The sequence below is a fragment of the Salvelinus sp. IW2-2015 genome, linkage group LG32, assembly GCF_002910315.2.
Source record: "Salvelinus sp. IW2-2015 linkage group LG32, ASM291031v2, whole genome shotgun sequence".
Taxonomy (NCBI): Eukaryota; Metazoa; Chordata; class Actinopteri; order Salmoniformes; family Salmonidae; genus Salvelinus; species Salvelinus sp. IW2-2015.
This window is the reverse complement of record NC_036871.1, coordinates 20,812,902-20,833,312: the sequence shown is the minus strand read 5'-3', so window position 1 is coordinate 20,833,312 and position 20,411 is coordinate 20,812,902. Positions and strand designations below refer to the sequence as shown.

Here is a 20,411-nt window from a genome sequence, read left to right as displayed (position 1 = left end):
GCTATCTTCTGTCTGCTTCGTCTGTCTGTCTGTCTTGTCGTCTGTCCTGTCTGTCCTGTCTGTCTGTCTGTCTGTCTGTCTTGTCCTGTCGGTCTGGTCTGTCTGTCTGTCTGTCGTCTGTCTGTCTGTCTGTCTGTCTGTCTGTTCTGTCTGTCTGTCTGTCTGTCTGTTCTGTCTGTCTGTCGTCTGTCTGTCGTCTGTCTGTCTGTCTGCTCTTCTGTCTGTGCTGTCTGTCGTCTGTCTGTCTGTCTGTCTGTCTGTCTGTCTGTCTGGCTGTCTGTCTGTCTGTCTGTCTGTCTGTCCTGTCTGTCTGTCCTGTCTGTCTGTCTGCTCTGTCTGTCTGTCTGTCGGTCTGTCTGTCTGTCTGTCTGTCTGTCTGTCTGTCTGCTCTGTCTGTGTGCTGTCTGTCTGTCTGTCTGTCTGTCTGTCTGTCTGTCTGTCTGTCTGTCTGTCTGTCTGTCTGTCGTCTGTTCTGTCGTCTGTTCTGTCTGTCTGTCTGCTCTGTCTTGTCTGTCTGTCCTGTCTGTCTGTCTGTTGTCTGTCTGTCTGTCTGTCGTCTGTCTGTCTGTCTGTTGTCTGTCTGGTCTGTCTATCTATCTGTTGCACACAGTGAGTCAGTGACAAATTCAAATCAACCTAGTCAGTTGTCCTGTTGTGGAAGGTGAACCTTCGCCCCAGTCTGAGGTCCGTGAGCACTCTGGAGCAGGTTTTCATGCAAGTATCTCTCTCTATACTTGCTTCTTTCATCTCTCCTCAATCCTGATCTTCCAGTCCCTGCCACTGAAACACACATCCCCACCAGCATGATGCTGCCAATCTCACATGCTTCAGCAGTAGGATCGTGCCAGTTTCCTCCAGATGTGACGCTTGGCATTCAGGCCAGAGAGTTCAATCTTGGTTTCAATCAGACCAGAGAATGTTGTTTTCATCGGTCTGAGCGGGCTGTCATGTGCCTTTTACTGAGGAAGTGCTCGCTCAGTCAGAAGTGACCATCGTCGGACCTCCCTTGTCAACACCCTCTCCTGACCAAGTACCCATTAGCCAGTCGGCCAGCTCTAGGCAAGATCTTGTTGCGGAACCCACCAACTTCCTTCCATTCAAGATACGATGGAGGCGCACAAAAACCACTTGCTATTAACACAACATCTCGTGTTCTCTCGGAGAAGACCCACTACAACTCTATGATGCAGCAAGTCTCAATCTCTTCACCCTATAAACCGTAAAACTCCCTTCCCCAGATCTGTCCTCGACCACAATCCTGTCCTCGGAGCTCTTACGGCAACAACCCCATTGTGCTTGCTTTGAACTATTTGACAAGTCACTATATTACTCAGTCTACTCTACTCTCAAGTCACACTTAATCTGGTCCCCACATTCTCCTTAGAATTCAAAAGCACTGCCACACATCTGATATCGTACTTGTACATATTCCACAATCATCTTACTAGTCACTTGTGCACTACAACCAAATCTAACCACAACGACAACATTTTCTTTAGTTCCTATTGAACAAATACAACGGCACCACCAATACTCGATACATCGTTACGCACAAGTGTCCGCTCACTCTATCCACACACTGTTTTCCACCATTTACTGACATCACCACTTTGCATGTGAATAACCTACCACTCTGCGACACACATCAAGAATACTAGTAGATGGGTCTCTGCTTGAATAGTCTTTACCCACTGCGAGAAATCGTAAATTAGTTATACACAGGTAGACAAAGCGACACTACATGCAATATACTATTGAGTTGACACACACCTAACCTTGATCCACTAGAACTCGAAACAACCACATAGTACCATAAATCTGTACCTCGATTTCTATTAGACAATACCCTACTTTTGTAACCACCAACAGAACACACCGTGAAACAATCTCTGTCTGTAAGCTAAACACTCAGCACACAATGAGTGAGTACTTTAGACTCAGTACACACCACATCACAAGACAGAAAACGAGCACAAATCGAGCTAATAGATATACATAGAGCGACTGTCCTACAGCGAACCATCTCTCACACACCACCACATATAATACATACCACGATCACTGATCTCACCTATATTTACACATTCCCATCAAACTGCTGCTAGTACTGGTCACATAGTACACACAACAACACACATATCTGGCGCAATAGTGATAGTAATCTACAGACAAAAGACCACAACACAGTATGTATACACACCAGCACAACAGCACTCAATCCATCACTGCTACTTTCATAATGGATATAATGGCACGCACCAGAACACACACGAACCACCTATGTGTGTATAGACACTCCCAGACCTGATAGAGAGCAGACACCACACACGTCTTGTAATCCAAAGCGAGGATCGACCAGCATAGCTGGGAAGGACAAAATCGATGAAGAAATATGCAGGAAACCAAGACACCTGATACATACACGACCCACACACCGCCTAGTTAATCATGACTGAACAAATCACACTATGTATAACACACACTCAACTCGTACATCTCACATAGCTACCCTAATGTATCCGATACCCATACAACTCGAGCCTCACACTTTTTATTATCCACAACTGATCTAGCAACAAGGCGACTGTGATATTCACACACCACAAGCAGTTCGGAATCTGAAGTCATGGCTCGACACGACCACAACCACACCACCACACATCTTATCCACACACAACACACACAAACTAGTTAGTGACAGATCAACCCTGTTATACCACACTCACCCCAATAGCACTTCACAAATGTCTATCTCATACACTCAGCGTAACTGACTTATACCACCACACCACACCACACAGCAGACCACTCTTATATTACGCCACACACACCACCATACACACACCCACACTTGTACTACAACCACACACACATGATATATGATACACCAACACACACACCAAACGTCATATATACACACGAATCCGACACAACTTCTCTGTATTATGTTACCCACCAATCTAACACAGTCTCTGCAACACACTTGTGTGTACTAATATCACACGCCACACTACACCATATACACGACCAGCGTGTATGTACACACACACTTGCATGCTACATCAACTCAGCACACACACACACTGTATACACACACCATCAAATGCTTGTCCTTCTAACAGAATTAACCATCCATACCACTAACCTATAACACACAGTATATTGCACACTTCAACACACACAACACGTATATTCATCACCCACACTCTTCTTCACGCACATCTTTTTCTAACTCGACATTAGACAATACCGCCGAAACTACACTTGTACTTGCTATATACATATTCAACCACCGACACAAAATTAGCACTGCAACCTACACCATCGCCACAACTTGTGCATGCACACTCACAACACAAATGCCCCACAACCCCACCACACACACCCCATGCGAACATGTTTTTAGCATAGATCAAAACACGTCACGTGTAATCCGAGCCACCCATATCTGTTTATTTAATATACACTGACTACTACACTCGCGCATCCTGAAAACCTCGCGATGCGCACCAACACACTTGCCATCTCACCTGCAACTCTACTCATTAAATCCAGGTATACACCACACCCCCACACATCTGGACTTGCCAAATGACATATCAACCTACCAAACCAACCACGTGTCCTATACAAGACACAACACTTGTATACACCACGACACCACAACACCGACCGGTGGCTGACCATAGGAGCGACGCTCATCATACACTTACGACACACAGCCACACACACCTTCATACTAAGCTAGTGAGCACGCAATCACTACGCCACCCAATCTTCTGCCTCACGTCAACAGCAAAACACCACAACATTGACCCTTAGTCAGTAATCTACACGCCGAGACAACAGCTCTACCAACCAAAACGCACACCCCACCTGTGAAGAAGTACCTACAGCATAGCTACCCTCTACCATCAGCAAAAACAGACATCTCATCAATTACACACACCAACCACAACCTTGTTTTAGCATACTACTACACACACCTAATAACCCCACTACGCGCACACAGCTGGGCCATGACTACCAACCATACACAAACACACAGCTGATGATGAGTAAGTCAACACGAACAACACCTAGCACAGATCGTCAGTACCACGCACACACACACCTCTTGTTACCACTACACACACACACACCTTGTATACCACACAGCACATTTGTCGTATCTCCTATTCCTCCAAAGGAATATTACAATCGGCATCACAGACAAGTTAAAGGACGCTAAAACCCCATCTCGTGACCACCAGTTAGCTATTACAGCTCCAGACCAAAACCTATAGTTACCCAGATACTCTGGAGTACTCATAACACATTTGTATGAGCATAGTGTTCAAAACATTTCTATAGTGGCACCACTACAAATGAGTACGTGGAAAGATGCATACAGCTATCTTCAATAATCATTGTACACATTGTACACTATTTGCGACGTCGCTTGTGTCAACAATGCAATCATCACCCACATCTCAAGTATATGTTCATGCCTTTGTGTTATTGCTTCTCATCTTCAGTCATATGCGCATCCATACCAAAACAAATTCCAACTTACATTGATCAACTTCTTGTTCGGAGAGATTGATATGCCGAAAATCCAATTGTCTATGGATTTTATCTAGACATCAAATAAATCAGTCGTTAACCCTTCTCATCAACTCTTGATAAATAGTTTACTGTTAGCTTACCTGACTATTGAGTGCGTCTCTAGTGACTTCCAATACCTGACCAAATGCACAAAAGCATGTCGCTGCAACAGAAATTAATATAAACATATTAAAATAAAAAAAAACCAAATACGGTATATTTGTTCTAGAGTCAACCCATAAGCTGTTCTGCCTCCATAATTTCTACCCGCCGTCCTAGAACACACCAATAGGCCTACTACGCCTATTTTTGTTGCCCCTTTCCCAATAAAAACACCCTACAGCTGAATCCCATCTTGACGAATCCTGTAACTTCGTATTCGTGACACATAGGTGTCAAATTTATCAGTCACCTTCTGAGTAAATCTAAGTCAACAAGAAAGCTCAGCTACACGGCTTCGTGACTCTCTATGAAACACCAGAGCCACTACAAGAGAGAAGCGATAGAAATCTAAATAATTACATGCTTAAATATAGTGACTGTCTATTTTCGCGTATAAGACCAAGTCCGAGGTGACTAGGTCCTATAATGCAACATGTTTATTCCCCCTCTTGAAACATATAGAGACGCACTAAAGCAAGCACCCCCACAACAGCATACTTACGAAGCTTTTTTTCTAGAGGACTCAGCGCTCACTACAGGGGGCCTCTCATCCCTGATGATGAGATGAGACAGTCCTAACAAGTTATAGAGATCTGCCCGACGTTACTATTATACTATAGCTGAAATTTAGGTTATTCGTATGAAGTCCACTTTGTGATAAAATCTGAGTGATTTGCATTTCCACATACTTAATATACATCAATAACACATACAGTTTTGTGTTCTCACTGAATCGACACGTAAGTGATCCCACCTTTCACATTGACCCCGTGCCTTTACCACATGAAATCCTCTCTTCCTTTTGGTGTGGGGTGAGGAGGCTATTTGCACCATGGTCCGAGCAAACAATGCCATGAGACTCAGGGAAATACAAAGGACCATTATAGAAGACAACGATGTCTTTGAAAACATCCATACGGTTAGCATCTCAACCATCGACAGGGTGCTGCATAGAAACCAGATGAGTATGAAACAGCTGTACCGTGTACCATTCCAAAGGAATGAGGACAGAGTTAAGGAGCTACGGTACCAGTATGTACAGGTAAAACATATATCTATGTAACTACTTTACAGCAACATTTTATAGTGATACATAGTACAGTAAGCATAAACTGCACACATTTCCATTGCTGTGGAAGGAACATGCAATATATGTACCTTTTATGTCACTCTTCCTTACCAAAACAAATTCAACTGTGTGTTCTGGGATATAGCGTATAATGGAGTTGGAATCAAGTGAACCCTCTCACAACTTTGTATACGTGGATGAGGCTGGCTTCAACCTGACCAAATGCAGAAGGCGGGGTCGGAATATCATCGGTCACAGAGCTACTGTGGATTTGCCAGGCCAACGGGGAGGAAATATCAGCATGTGTGCTGCTATTTCGGAGCATGGTGTCCTAACCCATATCCCCCTTATAGGGCCATACAACACCCAGCATCTACTCAACTTTTTAGAGACTCTCTACAGGGCTCTCATCCCTGATGATGAGAGGGGTCTGTTTAGAGAGGATTTGCTAAAGTATGTGGTCATTTGTGATAATGTGAGTTTCCATCGATCAAACATCATAAGGCAATGGTTTGTGACCCACCCGAGGATGCTCATAGAATTCCTCCCACCTTATTCACCATTCCTTAACCCAATTGAGGAGTTATTTTCAGCATGGAGGTGGAAGGTGTACGATCGTCAGCCACACACACAGATGACCCTGCTGGCTGCAATGGATGCAGCATGTGAGGACATCACAGTAGACGCCTGCAGAGGATGGATAAGGCATTCCAAAAGATTCTTTCCACGTTGCATTGGAAGGGAAAATATCCGGTGTGATGTGGATGAGAATATGTGGGCCGACAGACAGGAACGTCTGGATGTGTAGAGACAGCACAACAGTGCTGCGGGCAAAGTTGTGCCTTAGGGGTGGTTTCCTGTGTTTCTTTCTAATTTAGTTTTTTTCCCTTTGTGCCCCTTGGGTTGTCCAGTCTCTTTCAATCAATAACCCACATACAGTAATATGTAAATAGTACTGTTGAAATTGATATATGCCATAGAAGTGCAGCCTTGTGCATTTTCAATACAGTAACTGTCATCCAAACTGTAGCCTAAGTTTACATCAGGTAATACTGTCAAAGTACACAGTTACATTGACAACATGCCTAAACATTTTGACGACCTTGTTCGTGAACAATGACTCAATGACTTATCATTCTGATGACACTGACATGATCACTGGCATGAATATTTACTTTTGAGAGATGTACTAAGGATTTTTAGTGACTGACTAGCTTTAGAAAAAGATCTATTGTATATTGCAGTTTGTACAAATTGTTCTGAGAAATGCACTTATTATTTTGCACATGTTAGGGATGATGTGAAAAATGCACCAAAGCGACTGAGAAAAACTGTAACTGTGGGACTTTATACATACAGGTGTGTGCCTTTTCAAATCATGTCCATTCATTTGAATTTACCACAGGTGAACTCCAATCAAGTTGTAGAAACATCTCAAGGATGATCAATGGAAACAGGATGCATGTGAGCTTAATTTCGAGTCTCATATCAAAGGGACTGAATAATTATGTAAATAAGGTTCTTTCTTTTTTTTTTACACATTTGCAACAAAAAAAAACTTTTTTGCTTTGTCATTATGGAGTATTGTGTGTAGACTGAAGAGGAAAAAAATAAATGTAATCCATTTTAGAATAAGGCTGTAACATAACAAAATTTGGAAAAAGTATTTGCGAATGCACTGTACATACACTACACTACAAAAGTATGTGGACACCTGCTACTCAAACATCTCATTCCAAAATCATGGCCATTAATACTGAGTTGGTCCCCACTTTGTTGCTATAACAGCCTGCACTCTTCTGGGAAGGCTTTCCGCTAGATGTTTTGAACATTGCTGCGGGGACTTGCTTCAATTCAGCCACAAGAGCTTTAGTAAGGTCGGGCACCACAACCCCAGGTGTTAGATGGAGTTGAGGTCAGGGCTCTGTGCAGGCCAATCAAGTTCTTCCACACCGATCTCGACAAACCATTTCTGTATGGACCTCGCTTGTGCACGGGGGCATTGTCATGCTGAAACAGGAAAGGGCCTTCCCCAAACTGTTGCCACAAAGTTGGAAGCACAGAATCATCTACAATGTCATTGTATGCTGTAGTGTTAAGATGTCCCTTCACTGGAACTAAGGTGCCTAGCCCGAACCATGAAAAACAGCCCGAGACCATTGTTCCTCCTGCACCAAACTTTACAGTTGGCACTATGCATTCGGGCAGGTAGCGTTCTCCTGGCATCCGCTAAACCCAGATTCGTCCGTCGGACTACCAGATGGTGAAGCGTGATTCATCACTCCAGAGAATGCGTTTCCACTGCTCCAGAGTCCAATAGTGGTGAGCTTCACACCACTCCAGCCAATGCTTGGCATTGCACATGGTGATATTTGGCTTGTGTGCGGCTGCTCGGCTATGGAAACCCATTTCATGAAGCTCCTGACGAACAGTTCTTGTGCTGACGTAGGCAATTTGGAACTCGGCAGTGATCAAATCAAATCAAATTTGATTTGAGTGTTGATTTTTACGCACTGTGCGCATCAGCACTCGGCGGTCCAGTTCTGTGAACTTGTGTGGCCTATCACTTTGCGGCTGAGCCGTTGTTGCTACTAGACGTTTCCACTTCACAATAACAGCATTGACAGTTGACCGGGGCAGCTCTAGCAAGGCAGAAATTTGACAAACTGACTTGTTGGAAAGGTGGAATCCTATGACGGTGCCATGTTGAAAGTCACTGAGCTCTTCAGTAAGGCCATTCTACTGCCAATGTTTGTCTATGGANGACTTGTTGGAAAGGTGGAATCCTATGACGGTGCCATGTTGAAAGTCACTGAGCTCTTCAGTAAGGCCATTCTACTGCCAATGTTTGTCTATGGAGATTGCATGGCTATGTGCTCGATTTTATTCACCTGTCAGCAACGGATGTGGCTGAAATAGCCGAAACCACTAATTTGAAGGGGTTTCCACATACCTATGTGTGCAGGGTAGCTACATCTCTTATAAATATGTTATAAGTAGGGTGACCACATGTCCTGGATTCTGTCGGACAGTCCCATATTTTGTCCCTTTGTCCTGCACCAAACAATCATGTCCCACATTTTATCAACACATTCAAACACCACTAATTTACAAAAAAAGGCCGAAATGTCCCGTATTTCAGTCAGACATTCTTACTTGCATCTTTTGCAGCAGGGAGGAAGAGGCAAAGCGAGAGGTTTCACTCTCACCAAAATTAGACCTAAACTTGTCGCCTGCCTTCCCATCTTTGGGACAACGACTGCTATAGTTAGGGTGGAGACATGAGCATCTCGTCATAATAGATCTGTTTGCAGTCATGTTGCATTTTTTTTTACAAGATGTATATCATAAGGATGTGGTACTGGGGATGTTAAACACTTCTCCAATCGTTGTTGAGATCTGATATTCTGCTCAGCGCAAGGTGAGACGTAGGCCAATGTAATATTGTCAATCAATCACATTGGCAAATCCTTTCGGTCTAAATTCCAGCTAAACTTGGAAAGAACATTTAACTACTTACAAAAAGCCTGCTTCTGATGAAGAGCTACAAAAGTAAGTAAATAGCCGTATTAGACTGAAAAGATATTAGGTGATTTCGTTCAACTTGTGAGGCTCTCCATGCTCATTAGTTGCTCATTCAACATATTTGCTGCTACTGCACTCAATCCCGGTTTTCAAAGTTTTACATTCCCAGACCAACCAGAAATGTTAACTTGGCCAAGTATATCCCAGATGTTCATAAAACAGCCACACGCATTAGGTATCTCGTTTCTGCATAACTACATTTTGCGCGATGCAAAGGAGTATAGTTGTGTTTCAACTAGCTTGTTCGGTGCAGCATGAGGTTTTTGTTGTGTGGGGGGGGGGGGGGCTGCCAAAAAAGAAATATATCATGCTTTTGTCCTGCATTTGGGTATTTTAAATGTGGTCAACCTAGTGATAAGTGATGGTATCAGATTCGAGACATTTGTCGCGCCAAATGGGACCCTATTCCCTATAAAGCGCACTACTTTTGACCAGGGCCCTGAGCCCTATGGGCCCTGTTCAAAAGTAGTGCACCATGAAGGGGATAGGGTGCCATTCAAGATGCATCATGTTGATTGGGATTGCATGGTAAGTACTTTGATCATGTATCAACCCATCAACTTGTCACCACACAGCCACAAGCCAAACAGACAACAGCATGCTTCCCTGGCTCTGTCAGCACAGCAAACCCCTCTCAATTCATTAGGCGCAGTCATAGCCGTGGGAAGTAGTTTGGGGGTGGGGGTGGTGCAATATTCTTTTGGGGGTGCTGGAAAAAAAGTTTTGCCCACGCTGCAGAGGAAGAGGTTTCGCTCTCGTCAAAATCTGTACAAAATATATCAATCCTATTATTATAAAAAACATGTATTACATATTGTTTATAGGGTGCTGCAGCAACCTCAGCACCCCTACTTCCCATGGCTATAAGCGCAGTAACAACAAATTCCTTTTAATTCAGTTATTCTCTCATCTCCCATGGAAATTAGTTTATCACGCTCTCGAGCTTGCGATGCAAGGGGTCTGCATTGGTTCATTATTAGTATTGTATGAGGCACTCGTCAGAATGATTGTTGTTTTCTGTGGCTGTTATCTTCGCACACTGGGAGTCCTAGGGACTGGGAGTTCATGGAAAACGAATAACAAGAGTAGCCCAAGAATTAAATGGCCACCTGTGGTTTTTTGGCCTTTCTATCATGGTAAGAGCCAGCAAGGGGTTAGATGTGATCAATAAAAGTCTGTCAATTCTACAGTGAGTCTATTCATGCTATGCAATAACTGTTTTGCAAATTGCAGCTCAGCTCTGTAGGGTTCTGAGGTTTAGGAACAATCACAACTAACAGCGCTGCATATAGCCATGCTGTTATCGATCTGCTCTTTTTAGAGTCATTGATGGGTTCGCTATTCATGCATGAAAGAGCCCTCTTAGCAGTGAATAAACAATGATAATCAATTTCTATGAGGTGTTATTTTCCTGCCAAATCTATGGGATGGGGGATTCATCTTAGAGCAGCCTTCAACCGTAAGATGGTAGTATAATGTGTGAGTGTGAGACAACCTTTATCAAAATACAACTTTGGTAACTGAGCAAAGAATAGCTACAGAACCTGCACTTTCTGTACCTTCTATAGTTAGAATGAATGCTGTGTTTAGGGAGGAAAAGATAGCCTGGTCCTAGATCTGTTTGTGCTGTCTTGCCAACTTCTATGTCATTGTTGGCAAGACAGCACAAACCGATCTGGGGCCAGGCTAGTGTCTAGGGACGAAAAGATAGGAATCAAAGGCAAACCTTTGTGGGTTGGGTTCATTGTGCTTGTCTCTTTCGTGTTTGATCATCCTGTAGCGGCCGATCCGGACGTCCGGTCGAACCACCTTCATCCCGTTGAGGGTGATCCTACAACAGAGGAGTCGTGCTTTAGAAAGAACCCGTTAGAATGTGCGTCCCAAATTGCAGCCTATTCCCTACATAGTGCACTACTTTTGCCAAGAGCCCTATGGGCCCTGGTCAAAAGAAGTACACTACATAAGAAATACTGTCGGTTGCCAATTGGGAAGTCATAACTGCTCCAAAGCAGCTGTAGCAATGCCAGCCACGACGAAACACTGTAATAGCAATCTCGAGTTAAGCTTCAGCTGTAATGCAACAAAAATGGGGTAAAGCAAGGCACTGACTGTAGACAACCAATCTGTACAAACTAAAGCCTATCCTAGACCTAGATGGAGGAAAATAAGAAATGATATTCATTCACGCAGCAACATGGAACCGTGTGTGTGTCTGGGTGTTTACAATGTTTGGTCCCCAAGATGGGATGAAATGGTTTTATTTCACTCTGTAATGCTCTGATTCATTCTAAACCTCCTGTGTTATTGGTGCAGCCAAGCCTGACAGTTTCTATCTGTGGGCCTCGCACTTACTGACTGACAAACATACAGCAAAACACATTGCTTCTGCATCCCGCCATCAAAGCCTCATTAGCCCAGATGAGAAGAAAATGCCAAGCGAGTCAAAGAAAACATTTATGAAAACAAATTCAGTAGAACAGATTGAAGAGAATCCAGGCTCTTCCCATTAAGTGTCTCTTAGCTTTCCTGAAGAGACCAGCCTAAGCCGCCATGCTAACTGTCTTGGAAAACAAAGCCATTTGTTTGAGTAAAATGCTGCTTCCAGCTGCTTGATTGCTTGAAGAATGAGGTCATTAAAATATCCCCCCTTGCCTCTTTATCCGTATGAAGCCCCTGGATTAAAAAAAATGACCGTCCCTGCATTTGTCATGTGAGCGTCACGTTGCTCCAGCTGGGTCACTAAGCTAGCTTCTGCCTCTCTCTCTGAACCTCCCTCTTTCTCTGGAGTACATGGAGATCAATAACATAAACAGTGTGTGTTTGTGCGCACGTGAGTGCGTCTCTGTCTGTCTGTCTGTGTGTGTGTTTGTGTCCGTGTGTGTGTGTACAGTAAGGGTGTTTCTGTTGTGTTAGAGTCTGTGTGTTTTCTGCAAGTAACAACAGCGAGAAGGTTTGGTAATACATAATGCAGAGAGTGGATTCAAAATATTCCCCTTGTGTATTCTTGACCCAGAAACAATAGCACTAAGGATTACCTGTTTTAAAAAATCATATAGGTTCAAATCAAATGTTATTTGTCACATGCTTCAACAGGTGTAGACTAACAGTGAAATGCTAACTTATGGGTCCTTTTTCAACAACGCAGAGTTAAAGATAAAAAAATTCAATAAAAATAGATATAGTGACACAGTGAATAACAAATGACAATGACGAGTAAAAATAACATGGATATATACAGGGAGTACCAGTACCAAGTTGTATGAGGTAATTGAGGTAGCTATGTACATATAGGGGCGGCAGGTAGTCTAGTGGTTAGAGCATTGGGCCAGTAACCAAAAGGTTGCTGGATTGAATCCCCGCACTGACAAGGTAAAAATATTTTGTTCAGAACAAGGCTGTTAACCCACTGTAGGGTTAAAGTGACGAGGCAACAGGATAGTTAAGACAGTAGCAGCAGTGGGTAGCTATTTAGCGGTCTTGTTTAGAAGAACTGGAGTGGGTGTCTGGGATGATGGTGTTGACCAGTCTTTTAAAGCATTTAATGGCTATAGATGTGATTGCAACAGGGCAATAGTCATTTAGGCAGGTCACCTTGGCGTTCTTGGGCATGGGGACTGTGGTGGTCTGCTTGAAACAAGTTGGTATTACAGACCGGGTGAGGGAGAGGTTGAAAATGTCAGTGAAGACACTTGCCAGCTGGTCAGCGCAGGCGCTGAGTACTCATTCTGGTATTCAGTCTGGCCCCCCCGGCCTTGCAAATGTTAACCTGTTTAAAGGTCTTACTCACATACGCTACAGAGAGAGATATCACATAGTCGTCCGGAACAGCTGGTGCTCTCATGCATGGTTCAGTGTTGTTTGTGCCACTGGCTTAGTCTGGCTTTAATTCCAGTTTGTCTACAAATTAATAACTGAAAAAAAACTAGTTAAAGTTAAAGAATAGCACTAAACCGAATAAAACTTTAAATGCACTTTAAATATTATTTAACTTATATTTTTGGTTGAGATGGAGACTGGCATGCAACTGGAATTAAAGGCGACTAAGTTAGTGGCACAGATGGAATTATCCAAGCAGAGGATACATCTCCTTCTAATGTTGATATTTGGTTGCGTTGACAAACACAATTCAATATGACTAAATATCATTACATTTGAAAACAACCAGAGCTTGAAACCCTAGGAATATTGTATTGTCTATTTTTAGTTGAATTCTGGGTTGATTTGAAACAATATTGATGACTGAGAAAATTCTATATAGGCCTAAATAGCATTATTTATGATATATGAGTGATAAAATATGGTCACATTTAATTTTCTCTGTTAAACCTGCCCTTTGGAATGACTTCGATAGCAATAGTGAATCTATTTCGTTTTTAAGTGGAGATCTCTCAACAATCATTCTCACGATAGCACAGTCAGGGACAAATATCATAGCTAAGCAGGGCTGGGTTTGGTTAAACCCTGGATGAGAGACCAAAGGGTAGCTATAGATAGATAAATTCTCCAGTAAGAGGTGCTGCCCAGCCTATTGTATTTTGTTCTGATAGCGGATATAACGTTGAAGATCTGACATTGTTTTAAAGGTACAAATTCAACATATTTTATACAAGGTTTGTCTATTGAAATTTGGTTACCATGATGACATAATCCTGTGGTTGAAATTTCATCCTCAAAACAACCTGTTTACGTGGATTACTTTTTTTCAAATCCAATGTATTTTCCACGTAGATTCCATGTCACAATATGTTGACAAATTACATTAAAACAACATTGATTCAACCAGTTTGTGTCCAGTGGGATGGCTCTGGTCAACATTAGTGTACTGTGTAGGGAATATGATGCCATTTGGGATGAAGCCTACTGTATGCAACAGGGTGGCAGGTAGCCTAATGGTTAGAGAGTTGGGCCAGTAACTGAAAGGTTGCTAGATTGAATCCCTGAGCTGACAAGGTAAAAATCTGTTGTTCTGCCCCTGAACAAGGCAGTTAACCCACTGTTCCTAGGCTGTCATTGTAAATAAGAATTTGTTCTTAACTGACTTGCCTAGTCAAATAAAAATGCAACCAGAATAGGTATGTATACCTTGCTCATTTAGGGCATGGCAGAAGCTACTAAAACTAACTGGGTCTGTGTTAAATACTACATACCTACATGATTATCATTCAGTCCAGCTGGAAACTGAACTATTCAGTGACTTATTTGGCTTCAGGACATTCTGTAGTGTTAACTGTGGTTTCAAGGTATCAGGTTGAAAAAGCTTCAACCATCTGCAGTGATTTCAAGGAGATAAGGGGGCAGGCAGGGGGATGGGCACAGTCTCAGCTATATCTCCCAATCAATGTTTAGGCTTGGCTGGGTAATCCAGGTGTGAGTTAATCAATACTATGGTACTTAGTTTGCGGAGTGAGCTGAGGATGTTGGGTCCTTAAGGACCACCAAGTGTCTGAAAGAACTTTCAAAATAATTGATTTAACTAGATTTCTTTATACCAAAAGAAGAATGGACAGACATCAGGAGGAGGTAAGGCATGCATTATTTTTTTTACAATTTCTTTACTTTAGGACAAGTTGAAGAGTAAATATTTGGACACGTTCTGGGAACAGTCTCCACCAGAGACCTTGAATGATTGCAAGATGTAATGTCCGTGACATGAGCTGTACTGTATGAAACATGGGTCAACAACATGGGCCTCTGACAGGTTTTCTTTATTATTTACTGTTCTGTTTAGTCAAAAGCCATGGGGATCCATGTGCTGCTGCTGCACCCTTCGACTCATTAGCTTGACTTCTCTCCTCCATGCCTTCACATGCTGCTGTCTCAGCCCAGCGAGCACACAAAATTGGCTCAATCGTATTGAACAGCGCTGTGTGCCAAGGATCTGTGGGCCCTTTCATTCTGAACCAGATTCCTTGAACTCCATCAAACCTTTTCAAAACTCTCAGAGGGGCCATGATGAAGAGAGAGCATTGAGCGATATAATATAATACAAAGCATTTTTTTGGTAGAAAGTAAAAAGGAGAGGAAAACAGCCCTCTGACCTTTCACAACAGATTTGTCTATATCTGTTCTTCACTCTGCTTTCAGGCACAATGACATAAGATTTTCTTTGTTGAGAAGCAAAATATCTGTTTTCCTAAATTAACATTGCCATTGAAAGCAAAGTATTATTCAGGCTTAGAGAAAGGAGAAGAAACAGAAGTAGGATTACATTGTCAGTTGTGTGTATGGTTGATGTATGGTTGATGCATGGTTGATGTATGGTTGATGCATGGTTGATGTATGGTTGACATTCCTGCAAAATGGTTTCTCTCTCTCAATACATACACATTGCAATAGTTGTTCCTTTGTTGACTTCCTTTGTATTCTCACATTGCCACTGATATCATTCACTCTCTGTGTACCTGTTAAATATTGCAACAAAAAATAATTGTTTTCCTGAGTCACAGTGGTAATTTTGATACAGATGTCTGGACAGCTAATTTGGCCTTGTGTGCCCTTTTGATTGAATGAATGAAGAATTTCTCTAGCCTTTTAAAACTTTCTCTCCAGTCTTTCTTAAATGCATTAGACTCTTGGAGTCCAGGGGAATTGGAATCTGCGGCATTACCTCATCAGAACCGAAATGAATGGAGTGCTGCAGAGAATGAAGCCATTGGGGAGAGATGAGGAGATGAGTGGAACGAACCTGAAATCGCTCATGTTGGATTGAGTGTGTGCTCTGTCTGTCTTGCTGACTGCGGTGGTTCAATCTCTGCTGCCTGCCTGCCCAATCTCTATCCACTCCCTCCTGTCTCCCTCTAATTAGAAATAGCCACATAAGGGCAATCGAGAAATGAGAGTCCTGCCAAAGCTGGCATTTTTCTCCTGTATCTCCCTCCCTCTATTAAAGACAGAACACAGTAGAGTGACACTGTGCACTATGTAAATGTAGAATAGATAGTGTCTGGACTGTTGATGTTTGTTAGGGAAAATCCTATGATAGTTAACGTATTTACGGACCACTTATGCCCATGAAAGAGGCTATGACTTGGGATTGTATATTTTTCAGTATCAGCCAGGTGTACGTCTAGGCCAGGGAGAGCACTTGCCACCAGACAGAGCCTGTCTGTCTGTCACAAGAGACAGTCGGAGCTCTGACAGTTAGTCACCTTGTAGTAGAAGTAAATATGAGGGAACTAACTGTCCCTCCAGGTCCCTGTTTCACTGCACAGATGCTGACAGCCAAGGAGTTGCCCATCCAAGACACTGGATGGATCTGCTGCTCTTCAGTTGTACGTACATGCCCAGGAGGGGTGATAGACAGAGCTTTTTAAGTTTCCTTCCATTCCAGTTGCTGGTCTCAGGGTGAATGGGCTCTACAGGAAGCAGGGGAAATAGTGTCATCTATCTGTTTCTCCAGTAATGCCAACATCACCTCCAGCTATTTCTGTCTACCCTTCCTTCCTTTACTGAATGAAACTGTATAGTGATGACGGAGCTCAGTCTCAACTCTATCTCCCAATCAATGGTTAGCCTTACCTGGGTAATCCAGGTGTGAGATAATCAATACTATGGTACTTAGTAAACTGAGGATACTGAGCCCTTAAGGAACACCATAGAGTTCAATTAAGTGTCTGAATGTACATTCAAAATAATTTCAGTAACTAGATTTTTTCTTACAAAAGAAGGAGAATGGACAGACATCAGGAGGACGTAAGCCCAAAGCAGTCCATTAAAAAACGGCAGAAAATAACCACCCTTTTCCCTTTAACTGTTTATTTGATCCGGGGTAAATCAACCCATGCATTTTTCTGAAGACGTATGATTATTTTTTTAAAGTGGAGAAGTTGGAACCGTCTGTAACATGAGGTATTCCCTCCAAGCAAATCATAAGGGATTTTCCCCAGCAGGTTCTAAAAGCATGGCACAGTTCCAAAAAGCACTACAATAAACGAGGAACTCCCCACAATATTGTGCTGCAGTTCACGGCTCTGAGTGCACTACCGTGCATCACCACTAGTTGTGCTATGCTATCACTGGAGTTACAGCACAGTATAGCCTCTGCAGTCTAACCAAGATATGATGTAAATAAATGACAAAATGGAAATATCACAAAATACACTTTGAGGTCTGAACACATGTTAATACTTTATGAATCATACATTGGGGGCGAAAATGTTGCTAGATCAAATCCCTGAGCTGACAAGGTAAAAATCTGTAATTCTGCCCCTGAACAAGGCAGTTAACCCACTGTTCCATTGTAAATAAGAATTTGTTATTAACTGACTTGCCTAGTTAAATAAAGGTTAAAAAAATCATGATTCATAAAATGTATGTTTTGTCTTTACTGCTCTAACATTAACTGTGGTTGGATTCTTGGTGACTGTGCTCTTCTGAACTACAATGTGTCAACACAGTAACACACTACTCCCCTTAATCACTCTAATCCGAGTTAGCCTCTCTCATTGCTGGAAGATCTGTTGTGCTACATCACAGAGTGTGTGAGGCATCAGCTATTATTACAATACGGGATTGTGAGCCAGTATGCCAGTGCCACATAGTGCACTCCAGGCAGGTGCAGTCCCTGCTTTAGGCTGAACCCACTGAACCTTACTGTCACAAAGGAATCACTCTCTCTCTTTCTCTACAAGTCATAGGAGTCATTCCATGTCATTTCAGCAAGCAATGACACCCACCATCTCAGATTGTTATGAAATCGTTTCTGTAGATAAAAACAGGTAATATTGGCATTCATTAAACATTATTTTGTTGAAATTTTATTTGATCTCATGGAAATGAAAGGTGCTACACATATTATTTATATTTTTTATTTTAGCATTGTAATTTCAGAAAATGTCCATAACATATCTGGCACTAATATTGGAATCATAGTGTTTCACAGTATTACTTACACGCCAGTGTTATGATTGTCTGTGATATTCGCCTATTGAATTCTCCCGCCGGAGCTGCATTTGTTGCCAAATTGGGAAAGCTGTTATGACTTTGTGGCTGGGTTCTCTACATTACATGGTATGAAGAAGCAATACTACAAGCCATAGCTTCATACTACTTGTCAAACATAGAGAACTGGTATACTGGTTGTTGGGGTGGGATTGGCATAGGGTATGGGGGGTCCGTGGGTGACTTTTGACATTTTGTTGCGATTCCTTCGTGGCTTACTTATTGGTAGGAAGAAGTTTGGTCCAAATAGGATGTTGGGTACTATATTTATTGAATATTATCTGAATCCTATAAATTAAAATGGCAAATTTGGATGCAATCAATTCGTTTAATTTCTCAGAGATCAAATTATATTTAAACAAAATAATGTTTCAGGAATGCTAATCGTATCTGTCACTAACTACAGAAACGATTTCAGAACAATCTGAGATGGTAGGTGTCAAAATCCTCTTTCTTGTGTTTTTTTTATGTGGAATGACCCATATGCTAGCCTACAAAGAAGATGTGATTTTAAAGAGGGAAGAGTGCTGTCACTCTTGGACCTCTGATCAACAGACTGTGGGCACGGCCTCAAAGCACTGAGCAGGGACATGGACTCCCCCGAGCTGGGATTGTGTTGGCAGGCCCCAATTTGGGCTAGGATGCCATGTCCTGTAGCAGCTAGACCCAGGGAAAGGAGCCATCCCCACAGGGGCTAAAGAGAGGGGGAGAGAAAGAGAGACACCAGCAACAGCCCAGGCCCCATCACTCACACATCACCATCTCGCTGAGTGCCTAGGGGAGAGACCTACAGCATCCCCCTAGGCACAGCTCAGTCTAGGGCTGTATCCCATATCCCAAATGGTACCCTATTCCCTATATAGTGCACTACTTTTAAACAGAGCCAAAAGTAGTACACTATATAGAGAATAGAGTGCCATTTGGGACGTAGCCTGAGTCTATTCACTCTGCTGCAAGCTAGCCTAACACCATCATCATCAGTCCCCTCTCTGCCTGGCCATGAGATCCAGTGTGTATATTCAAGGACATTTCAAATTGCTATATATAAAATGGTGTTAAAACAAGTGAGCCCTGAAAATATTGTAGATTTCAATGAAAGAACACCTTTATGCTTTTTTATATATGCTTATTTTGGTGTCTACAACGTTGAATTTAGCCTTTCACGCTCATGTATTGGCATACGCAGCAGCATGCAGGAGGATAACATCCCACATCATCCACTGAAACAGAAATAGCTCTGTTGAAGGAAACATCTCAGGGGAAATCTTGATGCTTTAATGGATCAAATCTATTGCAGCTACTATCATGCTATTAAAGTTTTGACCGTCTGTGAGCTAGCAGCACTGTGAGAGAATGTGGTCGGGAAGAACAATGACATTCTATCTGGACATTCAGGAAAAAAGTATTTCAATGATARAGTAAAGTGACAGGCCAGGCATACATTTTGCGTTTAATAAGACCTGTAGCTGTGCCTACTTCACTCTTTTAATACATCATCTGTGCCTTTAGAATGTTATCAGCATTAAATAATTCAAAGCTGTTAAGTACAGCTGTTAAAGTAGCGATGACTGATACTGCTCCCGCTCCCGGGTGGCGCAGCAGTCTAAGTCACTGCATCTCAGTGCAAGAGGCATCATTACAGTGCCTGTCTCAAATCCAGGCTGTATCACATCCGGCCGTGATTGTGAGTCCCACAGGGCGGCGCACAATTGGCCCAGTGTCGTCCAGGTGTGGCCAAGGTAGGCCGTCATCGTAAATACGAATTTGTTCTTAACTGACTTGCCTAGTTAAATAAAGGTACAAATATTCTAACCAATATGCAAATGACTGTATCAGCTATAATCTAAATGTCAAATAAAACGGATGCACCATTCTTTTTCTGGTACTGTGCTGTGCTGGGATTGATGGGTGTTTTTTGGAATATTTCTGCCATGCAGTCTTACCTGTTATAGATATCATCATCCTCTCCTCCCCAGCCCCAGTACTCGTTGGGGAAGCCATTGATCTTGAGAAACTGTTTTTTGCTCAGCCCAGAAACCCCGCCAAAGTACCCAGCGTAAGGAAGCCT

General features: G+C 42.6%; 1 protein-coding gene across 1 annotated transcript in view; it reads right to left on the bottom strand.

The window, feature by feature from the left end:
• The window catches only part of LOC111956847 (beta-1,4-galactosyltransferase 2), a 156,529-nt gene that overhangs the window by 9,099 nt on the left and 127,019 nt on the right, over positions 1-20,411 (bottom strand). The window contains exons 5-6 of the mRNA XM_023977509.2: positions 20,287-20,409; positions 11,130-11,234 (exon numbers count right to left, since the gene is read on the bottom strand). Of these exons, the coding sequence (XP_023833277.1) occupies positions 11,130-11,234; positions 20,287-20,409 (228 nt within the window). The remainder of the gene's footprint in view (positions 1-11,129; positions 11,235-20,286; positions 20,410-20,411) is intronic.